Source organism: Callospermophilus lateralis, chromosome 4 (assembly GCF_048772815.1).
Source record: "Callospermophilus lateralis isolate mCalLat2 chromosome 4, mCalLat2.hap1, whole genome shotgun sequence".
Classification (NCBI taxonomy): Eukaryota; Metazoa; Chordata; class Mammalia; order Rodentia; family Sciuridae; genus Callospermophilus; species Callospermophilus lateralis.
Window position 1 is genome coordinate 143,389,076 of NC_135308.1, and position 12,636 is coordinate 143,401,711.

The following is a 12,636-nucleotide window of genomic DNA, read 5'->3' on the forward strand; positions in this document are numbered from 1 at the left end:
CTTTTTAGAGTGACAAATATTGCTATAATTTATCTTTCAGAATTTCTAAAGCACCATATATAACATAAATGTGATTTTTGTTTGGAAGTTAAGTATTGTTCTGAAATAGTTCTACTTTGTGTCTTATGGACATCGTTCTACTCTTAAAAAAGCCATTATTAAGGCTGGGATTGTAGCTCAGTGGTAGAGTGCTTGCCTTGCATGTGTGAGGTCCACTGGGTTAGATCTTTAGCACCACATACAAATGAAGTAAAGGTATTGTGTTCGTCTACAACTAAAAACAGTATTTAAAAATAATAGCCATTATTTATACTCTTCCTTTTAAAGGGAAATACCATATCAAATAAAGTAAAATGAAAAATATTTATATCTGATGCATTTAAAATATATCTCTTGATATGATATACTTACAAACAAGTTTTATAAGTTATTTCTAAATTATAACCCAACTGTATAATATTCCATTTACCAAGATGAGATTGGAATACACAAGAAGTTGACAGTCATGTTATAGTGAAAAAAAAGATTTCCTAGGAATATGGACAATATGATTTCAATTATATAAAAGGTACATATATGCTTAAAAAACAGTTCACACATGAACACTAAAGTACAGCAATTAATGGAGGATGGTTGCAATATAAGTATTTTTCAAATATGCTTTTTCTGTATTTTAAACAATGAACTTATATTACTTTAAAAATTAGTCAAAATAAATACAATATAAAAATTACAATGTACCTTATTTTTAAAAAAAAATTCATGTCCAAGGACTACAAAAACTAAACTTTACCTAAATTAGCTTCTACTGTGTTCCAAAACCTCAGAATAACAGAGTAGAAATACTGGGCCCCTTTGTTTTGCTCGCCCCTCCCTCCCTCCCTCCCTTCCTTCTTTCCTTCCTGTTTTGTTCCCAGGGGCACTTTACCACTGAGACTCATCCCAAGCCCTTTTTATTTTTTTATTTTGAGACAGGGTCTTACTAAGTTGCTTAGGGTCTTGCTAAATTGTTGAGGCTGGCCTTGAACTTGTGATCCTCCTGAACTTGTCTCAGTCTCCCATTTGGCTGGGATTACAGGCATGTGCCACTGCACCTGGCTTAATTTATTTATTTTTTTTAATTTAAGGAATTAAATATAAGTTCCCGTGGTAAGAGAAGTTAATCTTTAGCATGACTGAAAGAGTTGATAAGGAAATGAGACCAAAAAATTGGGAGATCATAATCCTTTATTACATATATGAAATATAAAAACAAATTAACAAAGCAATATATATATATCTTTTGCAAGTCCACAGGACCTCAGGAAAACAATATGTTCTGTATGTGAATTTAATCTTATGGCACTGTGGTTCATGTTTTGTATATTCAAGTACAGAAGAAACTGTATGGATAGTGGTTATGCAGGGGTAAAAGATGAAAACTAATGAAAAACTGTAATTTGGTGAACTATCACATACATTGTGTTTAAAAATGTGTAAATATGAAGACTCTACACTGTTAATAAAGACAAGGAGTAGAACTGTTTCATGTTCAGGCTTAAATACTAAACACAAAAATATAACAAACTCAGTGTCTACAATAATTTTTGAAGTGTATACAAGTGCATTACAAATAAATGAGGCTTTTAAAATGTAAAAAGTCCATTTCCCCTTTATGAAAACATACTTCTACACTTAATGATTTCTTCCTTTTATTTTAAAGTCTTTTTGTTTAGTTTTTTAAAAAGTTTCACCACCGCCAGCATCTTGGAATCTAACCTCTAGCCCAAAGCTGAGACTTCATGCAAATGTGTACTCCTTTCAGGCTGTATCTTCACATGGATTCTCCAAGTGTTGGAGTTAAATAGCACATCTTCATCATATAGGTCACTTCTTCCACGTGTAGTGGCAGTGCTTCTGTTTCAGCAGATTTTTTTTTTTTTTAAAACAAGCCCTTTTCTTTTCTTCCTGTCAACACCAGTCTCCAAATTTTCACAATGCAAGTGGTAGCTGGTAAAGTGCTTTATACAAGGAAATACTATATACATGTGGAGAGGTTCCATTTGGCATCCCACAGACCTAAGTTCATACACTTCATACAAGGGAAGGCTCTTTTTTAAGAAATACTTTTCCTTATAGTAAGTGCGGGTGGGGATCCCTTAAAATCTCATGAATTACTTTAAGTAGCATCACTTGTAGGTAACACACCTGAAGTTGGGGGAGTCCTTATTAGAAGTCCTGCCCTTCATGGGTTACTGCTGAATATCATGCTGCTATTGGAACATCCTTGAGAATCAGACTTTCAAAATAGTACATAGAAAATAGAAACCAGCATAGGGGGTTTCATTCCTCTTTACGAAACAAAACTCTATTTAAACATGGGCCCAGAACACATAGATTAGACAATGCCCACATATTTGAACATTTCTCTACATTTTGGCACTTTAAAAAATTTCCAGTTTTGTTTTTGAGGTTTCTTTTTCATTAAGTTTGTGTTTTGTATATAGACAAGTGCCATTGTGTGCTGTACACCTTTATTGTTACTTGCACTCCTTTTTTAAAATATCCATGACTTTTCTTCCAAGAGATGGTTTCCAGTGCTGGACAAAACTTTTCATATTCACCACTAATTTGCCCGTTCTTACATCTTCATGCCCAGCTACAAGGTACTCCAAACCTAAAATAACAAAATTAAGAATGATACAGTGTTAGACTTTATTGAAGGGGGAAATGTGACTTCATTGGTTTCATTTATTTGTGGTTTTGCATATGCATGGTTGGAATAGGAAGTAATAGACAATAGTGGCTCCCATTTAACATATATTTATTCTGTGCTAAGTGCTTTACATAGATTATCTCTTTTAATCTTGAAAACAACCTGTGGAGAGAGAGAGAGAGAGAGTGTGTGTGTGTGTGTGTGTGGTGTGTTTACAGATGAGAAAACTGAGGCTCAGCAAAGTTAAGAAACTTGTTTACTGGCAGCAGCAGTACCTTGATTCAAACCTAGGTCTGTCTGATGCTAGAACCTGTGCTTCATACTATACCACTCTCCATGGGACAGAAGTGAGGATTCTGTGGGACCTTAACAAACTGATATAAATCAGTATTTCTGTATATTAAGTATTCCAGTATATTAAGATGGAATTTAGGAAAATGAAGCAGGCATTTATTTAAAAAATTGGAAATAGCTATGGATTATACAAAATAACACATATGCCCTACATGAAGTTGATATGTTTTTTGAATATAGAGCATTTGTTTTGATACACTAAAAAATATATTGAAGCTTGAATAGATCTACAGCTGACCTTATAACTCAAAGTTCTTTTTAGACTTCAGATTAAAAATTATGGTTAACAAATTCACACAAAAATGATTGTTTAGTCTCATTACCTACATATTAATTTTAAAATGATAATCTTCCTAGTAAATACTCATAATGAAATCAGTTTTGGTATTTAGAAACAAATTTTTAAAAAATATTATAAGATTGGGCAAATAATTTTATTTATAAGATAAAATTTTCCATTATAAGAGCCATATGTTTTAAAAATTAAATGAAATACTACATGTTAAAATTCAATCGAAAATGTCAATTTAAGTTTATGATTATATATTTATTATTCATTCACTTAAAGGACCTAGAAAAAATGTTAAAAGTAATGAATATCTGTAAACAAGCAGGCTATGGTTTCTGATAACATATCTATTGAAAACAAAACAAAACAAGGCTTCTTGGCGAACAGCACATTCCAAGTCCAGGCAGACAGACATGAGGTAAATGTGAGACATATATTGTACTAAATACCAGGGAAGCCTCCAAAGATTAGTAGGGAGCTTTCTTAGAGGATTCAGAAGCTCCAGAATGGATTGTAACAAATCATAACTTGTCAAGGTAGTGATAATATGAGCACCAAGAAACATAATAATTGTGCATAAGGAAACACACTGAATTAATGAAAATTCCTAATTCCAATATTATGCTCAAAATAAGAGAAAGCCAGAAAGAAATTAATTTGGCATCTTTTGAGGCAGCTGTTAGAGCCATCTCTTACATTGGAAATTAAAAGGAAAGAACTCGGCTTTTATCCTGCCTTTGCAATAAGAACTGCATTTCACAGTAATCTATGACCACAGCTCGGGAGAGAAAGTCCTCTCACTGAATGCTGGTTAATAAATGAAGAGAATCGGACAATTTAAAAAACATCAAACTTGAAAGTGCGGATTCATAAAGGGACATCAATTGGTGATAAAATCATTAAAAGAATGGTTAATGGAAAAGTGGATGTTTGTACAGTATCAATCAGTATTGCTTGATACTCAAGTGGAAAAATGGAACTGCCCATGGAGAGATCAGACTGTCCTCTGTGTAACCCAAGGTCAAGCTTAGTGACACCCATGTGGGTCACACAAGTTTTATGTGCTTTCTGATAGGATCGAATATGCTGTGACAACAACAGCTAAAATTGATGCAAACCAAGGTGTTTATCTTGAATCAATCAAGCTTTTCATTAGAGAGCACAGGAGACAGGAGACAAAAGAACAAGCTCAATGCCACCACAAGGAGCCACCCAGGCAAATGTAGAAGGTTGGATAATCTATAGGACACATGGCCTAGTTTCTTCAACCAATCATTAAAAAAAAAGGAACCTAGGCTTGAATAAGAGACTTGAGGTTCTGAAAAGCCAGATATAATGTGAGACTTTAGATTTCATATTGGAAGACAAATCAGTTTCAAAGGATATTTAAGGATCAGTTGGGAAATAGGATGATAGTCTGATCTCTTATCAGAACTTACCTATTTTTCATATTAGGTAATATGAAAATACACTGAAATTAAAGGTAATGATTATTAACTGAATAAAGCAGGTCATAGAATACAGCATATTCTACTATTTCATTTAGGTTAAAAATACAGCATACACACACAGAGAAAGATCTGGAAGGATTTGAACTAAGATATTAACAGAGGTGATCTTTGGGGGAAGGTAAGAAATGTGAAGTTTAGAAATTTCCCCTAAATTTCTGTACTATGCATGCATTTTACCATTTCAATAATAATAAAACAATTAAAAGATTATTAAACAAAATCAATTCTAAACTTAAAAATAGCTATAATGATGTTGGGGGGGGTGAGAAATAGTGCCATAGAGAAAATAATGGCACAATAATTTAATGACACAATATTATTAAATAATGATATAATAGTACTGGAAAACATGTAGATTATACCGTAATTACATTCTTTAAGGGGTAACCTTAGCTTCTGCATGAAAAAGAATACCAATATTTAATTGATGTACTAGTTAAAATGTAATAGTCTTGATATTGTCTAATATCTATCTGGAATAATAAACTCTTTTTTAAAAATTACAATAAACAATTTTTTTTAAACTCCAAGACTAAGTCTAGTATTTTAAATTAAATTATTTTGAAACTATAAAAAATACAGTTTACCATTAAAGTATAAATGTAAATTAAACTAATATGATGATACTGATAAATCTTTAAGTTATAGAGTAACACCATACCAAAAATTAACATGCAAAACAATGTGATTTTTTTTTAATATTTATTTTTTAGTTTTCGGCGGACACAATATCTTTGTTTGTATGTGGTGCTGAGGATCGAACCCTGGCCTCTCACATGCCAGGCAAGTGCTCTACCGCCTGAGCCACATCCCCAGCCCCACGATGTGATCTTTTATATCTCTTTTTAGCACTTGCATTTCATTTTTCTATCTTTATGCTTTGACATCTATTTTGCTGCAAGTTGGAAGGCACAAAGTTTTATTTTATATCCACAGAAAAAGAAAATATACTTTAGTGCTAGTCTTGGTATTCTAAACTACATGATTGATGAGTGAAGGTACACAAAAATTAAAAGGAATGATTTTTCAGAGGTATCCGATTAGATTACTCCTTTTCAGAGTAGCAAAGGGAGCAAGTTGACGTGCAAGGTTTCAGAGTTTTCTTATCAGCTTTCTTTGGCTGTAGCAATTGAACTTGTAAAAATGGAAAAACAAAGTAAAATGAAAGAGTGTCTGGTTTTGCTTTGGCAGGTTCCAGTTTTTTCTTCAAAGCGAGTAAACATGTTTTCAAGAATTCTTTGAATAATTGCGCTTATGTTTTCAATTGTGATGAACCCAGTTGATTCTTTGACTGTTTGGCAGAAACCTGATTAGGAAGTACAGTGCACTTCCTGGAGGGTGGCTGAACCGGCAAAGCTTTTGTTTCAATGTCTTACTGAAAAACCAGCAGATTCTTTTAAATTTTTTTAATATTTTTTTATTTTGCTAATATAGTAGAAAAGTGCTTATAAGAAGAGCCCCTCAGCACAGATCACTGGGAAATAGAACTTAATAATAATTCTTTGTGTGCTGCATTCAAAATCTAAGATTCTCACTACTTCACCTTATCCTTAGGTATTATATATTTTTTTCAGATTGAAATGCTTTCCCCTTTTTCTTATTAAAATTTGAATGAAGTGGGCTGGGGGTGTGGCTCAGTGGTGGAGCGCTCGCCTAGCATGTGTGAGGCGCTTGGTTCAATCCTCAGCACCACATATAAATAAATAAATAAACTACCACTAAAAAACAAATATTTAAAAAAGTTTGAATTTAGATAAAACACTGAAGGGCTAAAAAGGACATGATAAATTAATTAATAATTGAGAAAAATTAGCATTTGTATCACTGCTTAGATTGTTTAGATTGAGGGGATACTTTATTACTGTTTTTTGTTCTCTGTTTATCTGTTTCTTTCAAGTTTATTAATCAGAGACCACAAAAGACTCCTTATGAACATGACTGAGAGTTCCTGGCATATATGGAGAAGGAATTAGATCCAGAACATAAATTATGCACCTGTTTCAACACAGATGATGACTACATAAACAGGAAGACAGATGACATAAACAGGGAAACAGGACTTTTTTTGAGTTATTGTTTGTTTTACTAGAAGCTACTGAGTATTATATTACCAATGTATAGGTACTAATAATAGGTACTAAAGATATATTATGATCAAAAACCTAAATCCTGTCCTCAGATTTAATGAGGGAGACAGAGAACTAAGTAGCTTATGACAGTGTATAAAGAGTGCACATAAACAGCGTAGAGGTAAGAACTCCCTTGCTTACTGCTCATCTCCACCTCTGCCATACATTTTAATGTTCAAATCAAATTTCCCTCCCTTCCAAGTTTTTCTAAAATTCTATTTAAAAAAATTTCCCTGTTGTTTCTGATTTGAAACCAGAATGATCATTTAATGAAAACAACACGGTGAGAACTTGAGAGTTGTTTTCTGTCCAAGAGAAACAGATGCTTCTCATGCAATAGTAAAAATGAATTCAATATTATTTGCACAGATGGACTTTTGCATTTGAGCTTCCTTTGGCAACAGGTTCTAATGTAATAGGATCTAGTTTTCAGATAACATGCTAGTGGCAGATAAATTCATAAAAGTGCTTTCTATGCAACTGGCACCTGGAATCAATCTGAGACTTCTCTTTTAGGACAGAAAGTATTATATTGCTGGATTTTAAATATTTTACTTTTACAGAGCACATGGTAGATAAATAATTTTTTGATGTTGGTTCAAAAATTCCACCTGGACTTTCCCCAGAATTCAAATGGTGAAGAGGAGAGATACCCTTGCTGAGTTTACTTAAGTTGTGGTTCAGAGGATGTAAGACAAGCAGCAAATCAGCAGAGACATGGTAGATTTTAAGTTAAAAAGGTCTAATGCTCACCAGGATTAAGGATTGGACAAGTGCAACCTCTGTTCGTCCATGATTCTGGATATAATGTTCGCTTTCCTCGTAAAATCTTCAATTTAGTAGATTTTAAGACTTTTTTAATCTTCACATTGACCTCAGCATGAGAACCTTTATCGTGAGCTGATAAAATCTTTATTTTTAGCACTGTAACAACATAATTCAAAGTCAAAATATAACAATTTCACATTATCTTTTGAAATTTGAACAATTTAAATATGCATTTCAGAGTAAGAAGGTGCATCAATGATCAGAATTGGAAATTTGCTTTTAAAACCATCAGGTCCATTCATTTTTTGCACTCATTTTATCTCATTCCTCTATATAAACTGTGTTCTTCCTTCTTGGGAAATTTTACCTTCTACTTCCTCCTGTATCTCTATACTAGGGGGATAGCAGCCATTTGTTTACTGCAGTTATAATCTTAAATACATTCAGCTATCAAATCTATATAGAAAGAAGAAACAGGAAGTTGAATTGTTATCCTGTTTTATTTGGATTCTGACTGTATTATACTTTCATGGCTGACCATATGTAATATATGATAGAGAGGAAAATGTTACTGCTAGAATGTATTTTACAGATTCTAAAGATTACATGATGATTATTATCTACTCTTTTTCCCTTGGTGTACAATGCAAGCTGACTGGAGTGTTATGATTTAGATGTGTGGTGTTCCTCAAAAGCTTACAATGTGAAACAATGCAAGAGGTTTGGAGGGTAAATGATTGGGTTATAGCCTTAATCTAATCAGCAAATTAATCCCTAATGGGATTAACTGAGTGGTAACTGGAGGCAGGTGTGGTGTGGCTGGAGGAAGTGGTTCATGGCGGGGGTGTCCATGAGGTATATATTTTATATCTGGAGAGTGGAGTGGAGACTCTCTCTGCTTTCTGATCACTATGTGAACTGCTTCCCTCTGCCATATACTCTCCTGCCATGATATCCAGCCTCACCTTGAGCCCCAAAGAATGGAGCCAGCCTTCTATGGACTAAGACCTCTGAAACCATGAGTTCTCAAACTTTTCTTCCTCTACAGTTGTTCTGGTGGGTCTTTTAGTCACAGCAGTAAAAAAGGTGACTAAAACTTGGAGTTAGGGAAGCTGTCCCTCTACTGGAGAACTTCAGGATTTTAATAGTTTTTAAAACAATTTTAAAAGTGTATTTTAACTTAAGATTTTTAAAAAGTGCACATTTATGGAGTACCATGAGTTAATTCAGTACATGTATATATTGTGTAATGTTCAAATCAGGGCAAGAAGATCTACTCAAACATTTATCATTTCTTTGTGGTGAAAACATTTTGAAATACTTTAACTTCTCTGAAATACACCGTACAGTATGTATCATTATAGAGCTCTAGTATTTTGTTTGACTTTTGATTCCATTATGTTCCTCCATCTATAAAATGGATGTATCTGGGAATTAAGTAATGAAGTAAGTTGGAGTGGGGAAGAAAGTAGACCTAATGAACACTTGATGCAATTTTCTATTTCATTAGGAAAGTTCTTACTGGCTCATCTACATCATTTTGGAAGATTGTGTATAAGGAGAGAAGCTTATCTTGGCTGATCCTATGTTCTGAGAATACAGTTGCCAGAGTCTTTACAGAATCATCAAAGTTTAGACTTCTAAAAGGTCTTAAGAACTCATGTAGTCTTGCAGGTTTTAAGAAATTAAGTAAACTGCTCAATTTCACATGACTGTTTGGCTAGACGTAGTGTCTGGACTTGCCTTGCTGAGTAAATGCATTAAGGGTGACTAGCATAGTGCCTGGCTCATGATAAATGCTCAGCGAATGTCCACCATTATTATTTTACTGGTCTGTAAGCTCAAATAGAGCAGTTGCCTTGTCTGTTCATTATTTTGCTCAACAAATATGTGATAAAGTAATAAATAAATGAAGTGTTTTTTCATTAAGCCAGAGAATGGGAAGGGAGAAACCATTCCCCCCCCCCCAAGTCTTTAGGTGTCATATAGTTAAGAAGACCAAGGTGCTTCACTCCCTCATTAAGAATGTTCAAATCTCCTCAGTAGAAAGTTAAAACAGCCAGATCTATTCTGTTATTTAGCAAAATTGAGAGGTGAAGAGAGGGAAGTATGCATGTAATTATAGACAAGATTTATATGTCTGTTATCATTTACTTTTTAATCTTTTATGAGATTAAATACAATGTTATCAAGAATCTAAATACTTGGTTTCGAAAAGCATGACTTACAATTTTCTCTTCAGAGTACTGCATGTTTCAGGCCATATAAACTAGAGAACAATAAAAAGCCTCACACACTGATCAAGAATATGTTGGTAAGATAAGATATGTTGGTAAATCTTAATATATTTAACAATAAATGTGAAGCCATTTGGAATTTGAAGATAGTAAGTCTTTCCTCAGGGTAGTACCATTTTTCTTCTTCCGTATGATGTATTTTCATAGTATTTGCACGGTAGAGATGTTTAGAGTATTCAGAGAAGCTGGGAAAGAGACCTAGGTGGATAGCTAGTCTCAGTGTATCACAAAAATATATCATTTCTCTTCCCTACCATTTCCTAAGCATCTACTATGTGCTTGGTAATGTGCTCATGTCATCTGCCAGGCCTCCCATTTTCTTAAAAATTCTCTGTACTAGGTTTGAAAAGGTTCTTAGCACATTTGAGAACTTCAAACTCACCGTATGAATATTTCATTCCACAGAATGCCTTGGAGTTTCCTAACACCTGTTCCTTACATTCACATTTACCTATAGAAAGTAAGTGGAAAATGGCATCAGTTATTGAGAGAAAAAGAGAGAGAGAGAGAGAGATGTGTGCGTGTGTGTGTGTGTGTGTGTGTGTGCATATCAGCAAATAAATCCAGGAAACACACCCTTTAAACCTTGAGTGATTCATGCAACATAACCCATAAATACTAAACAACCATGAAATAGTCTCTTTCTGAATTGAATGAGTTATCATCCAATAAAGTATTTTCCTAAGAAAATATAGAAGGTAGAAACAGTGTCATATTTCAGTACTTGTAACTGGTGCTATGGTAATTATTAATATCAATATGTTAATATTCCATGTCCAGTGGTAATATTCTGTATTCATGAAAGGGAACAATTAAATGGATAACCTATAGAAAAAACAATTTTCTATAATTAATGTTCATGACCACAAAAGTCAAATAAAATTATTGGATAGTCCATTAAAGGTAATACCATCCAATTTAAAAAGTATTAATTTAACACCTGTGATATGCAAGTCCTGATATAACCTTCATATATATCAGCATATAAAGATGAGCAAGCTAGAATTCTTGCCTTAATGATTACAATTCAGTGAAGTGAATAAAGCAAGTGTATAAAAAGCTGTAAGTGGCCTATGAGAGGCACAGTCTGCTTGAGTGGGTCACATATGTCCGGGAAAGGGGGAAAAAGTTTTGTGTCTGAAGAAAAATTTGAAATGGACTTTGAAGAAAAAGTGGGATATTTTCTCACAACAGCTAAAATTATTACAATTCTAATGTGTGAGAGAAATGCCATGCTATGTAGAATTTTCAAAGTACTCTGTACGAGACCCATATAGAGCATGTGCATACTCATTATCTGTTTTTATTCTCTTTAGAGTGATCCTGGAGGACAATGATTATATCCTATTCATCTTTATATTCCTAGATCCTAGAAATGATGTGATTTTCCATCTTAACTGATTTAATGATTAGATATCGTTGCCCCCTTTTCTCTCCCCTTCTCTCCTGCTGTCATGCTGTCACTTCATAAGTTATTAGCTCTGAGTTAGCAGCTAACTCTTGATGTGGCGTGCTTATGGCAGGTACTTTCCTTATTGTTTCAGTGCTGGAGATTGAACCCAGGGCCTGGTGCATGGTAGACAAGCACAATACCACTGAGCTATACCCCCCACTCTACTGGGCACTGTTTTGTTTTACATTTATTTATTCACTTAATAGTTTAACAGGTAAAAATTTGATAAGAATATAGGGATAAAAGAGTTAGCAAAGAAATGTAAGCGTGAGAGGATAGAGTGTTTGTAGAAGGGTCAGTGGTCCTATTTATTCTAAGTACTGGCTGAGTTGAGAATAGTAGTCGAGGTGTGAGGGAAGGCCCTGATTGACATCCAATTAGGCCCTGGTTTTAACTTGTTAGATACAGGGGATCTATTTAGAGAGGTTAAATGAATTTAAAAAATACATATATATGAAAATTAATCTGATATTACTTCCTCAGAAGTATTGGAAGGGAGAGGAAATGGAGGCAGGAATCAATTAAAAGTTAGTGAAAGCAATTATAACAATAACATCAATAACTAATTTGAGTGCCAACTATAAGAGCAGGAGGAAAAGATTAACATTAAGCAGAGTCATGAAGTGGGAGGGAAAGGGAGAGAAAAGGGAAATTGCTTGGAAATGGAAGGAGACCCTCATTGTTATACAAAATTACATATAAGAGTTTGTGAGGGGAATGGGAAAAAAATAAGGAGAGAAATGAATTACAATAGATGGGGTAGAGAGAGAAGATGGGAGGGGAGGGGAGGGGGGATAGTAGAGGATAGGAAAGGTAGCAGAATACAACAGTTACTATTATGGTATTATGTAAAAATGTGGATGTGTAACCGATGTGATTCTGCAATCTTTGTAATGTTTTGAATAACCAATAAAAAAAAATAAATAAACAACAACAAAAAAAGATTAAACTATTCTTTTTATTAAAAATTATATTCTACCATAATTTCTCAAGTGTGAGTAATATCAAATAACTCCTTAAAATATACAAAAAGCAAGATAATAAAAGTTAGTATAATAAATTTTCTTTAAATATTTCAGAGAATTTTTGTGTAATTTTCCAAGGAATTGTTTTGAATTAACATTATTAAGAATAAAAAAT

General features: G+C 33.6%; 1 protein-coding gene across 3 annotated transcripts in view; it reads right to left on the minus strand.

Moving 5' to 3' along the window:
- Nucleotides 1-1,278: 1,278 nt before the first annotated feature.
- Ntn4 (netrin 4) overlaps nt 1,279-12,636 on the minus strand; it is a 117,457-nt gene continuing 106,099 nt past the window's right edge. For all 3 annotated transcript variants that reach the window (XM_076853218.1, XM_076853217.1, XM_076853216.1), the window contains 3 exons: nt 10,426-10,494; nt 7,732-7,902; nt 1,279-2,656 (listed from right to left, as the gene is read on the minus strand). In XM_076853218.1, the coding sequence (XP_076709333.1) occupies nt 2,520-2,656; nt 7,732-7,902; nt 10,426-10,494 (377 nt within the window). In that variant the 3' untranslated portion in view covers nt 1,279-2,519. The remainder of the gene's footprint in view (nt 2,657-7,731; nt 7,903-10,425; nt 10,495-12,636) is intronic.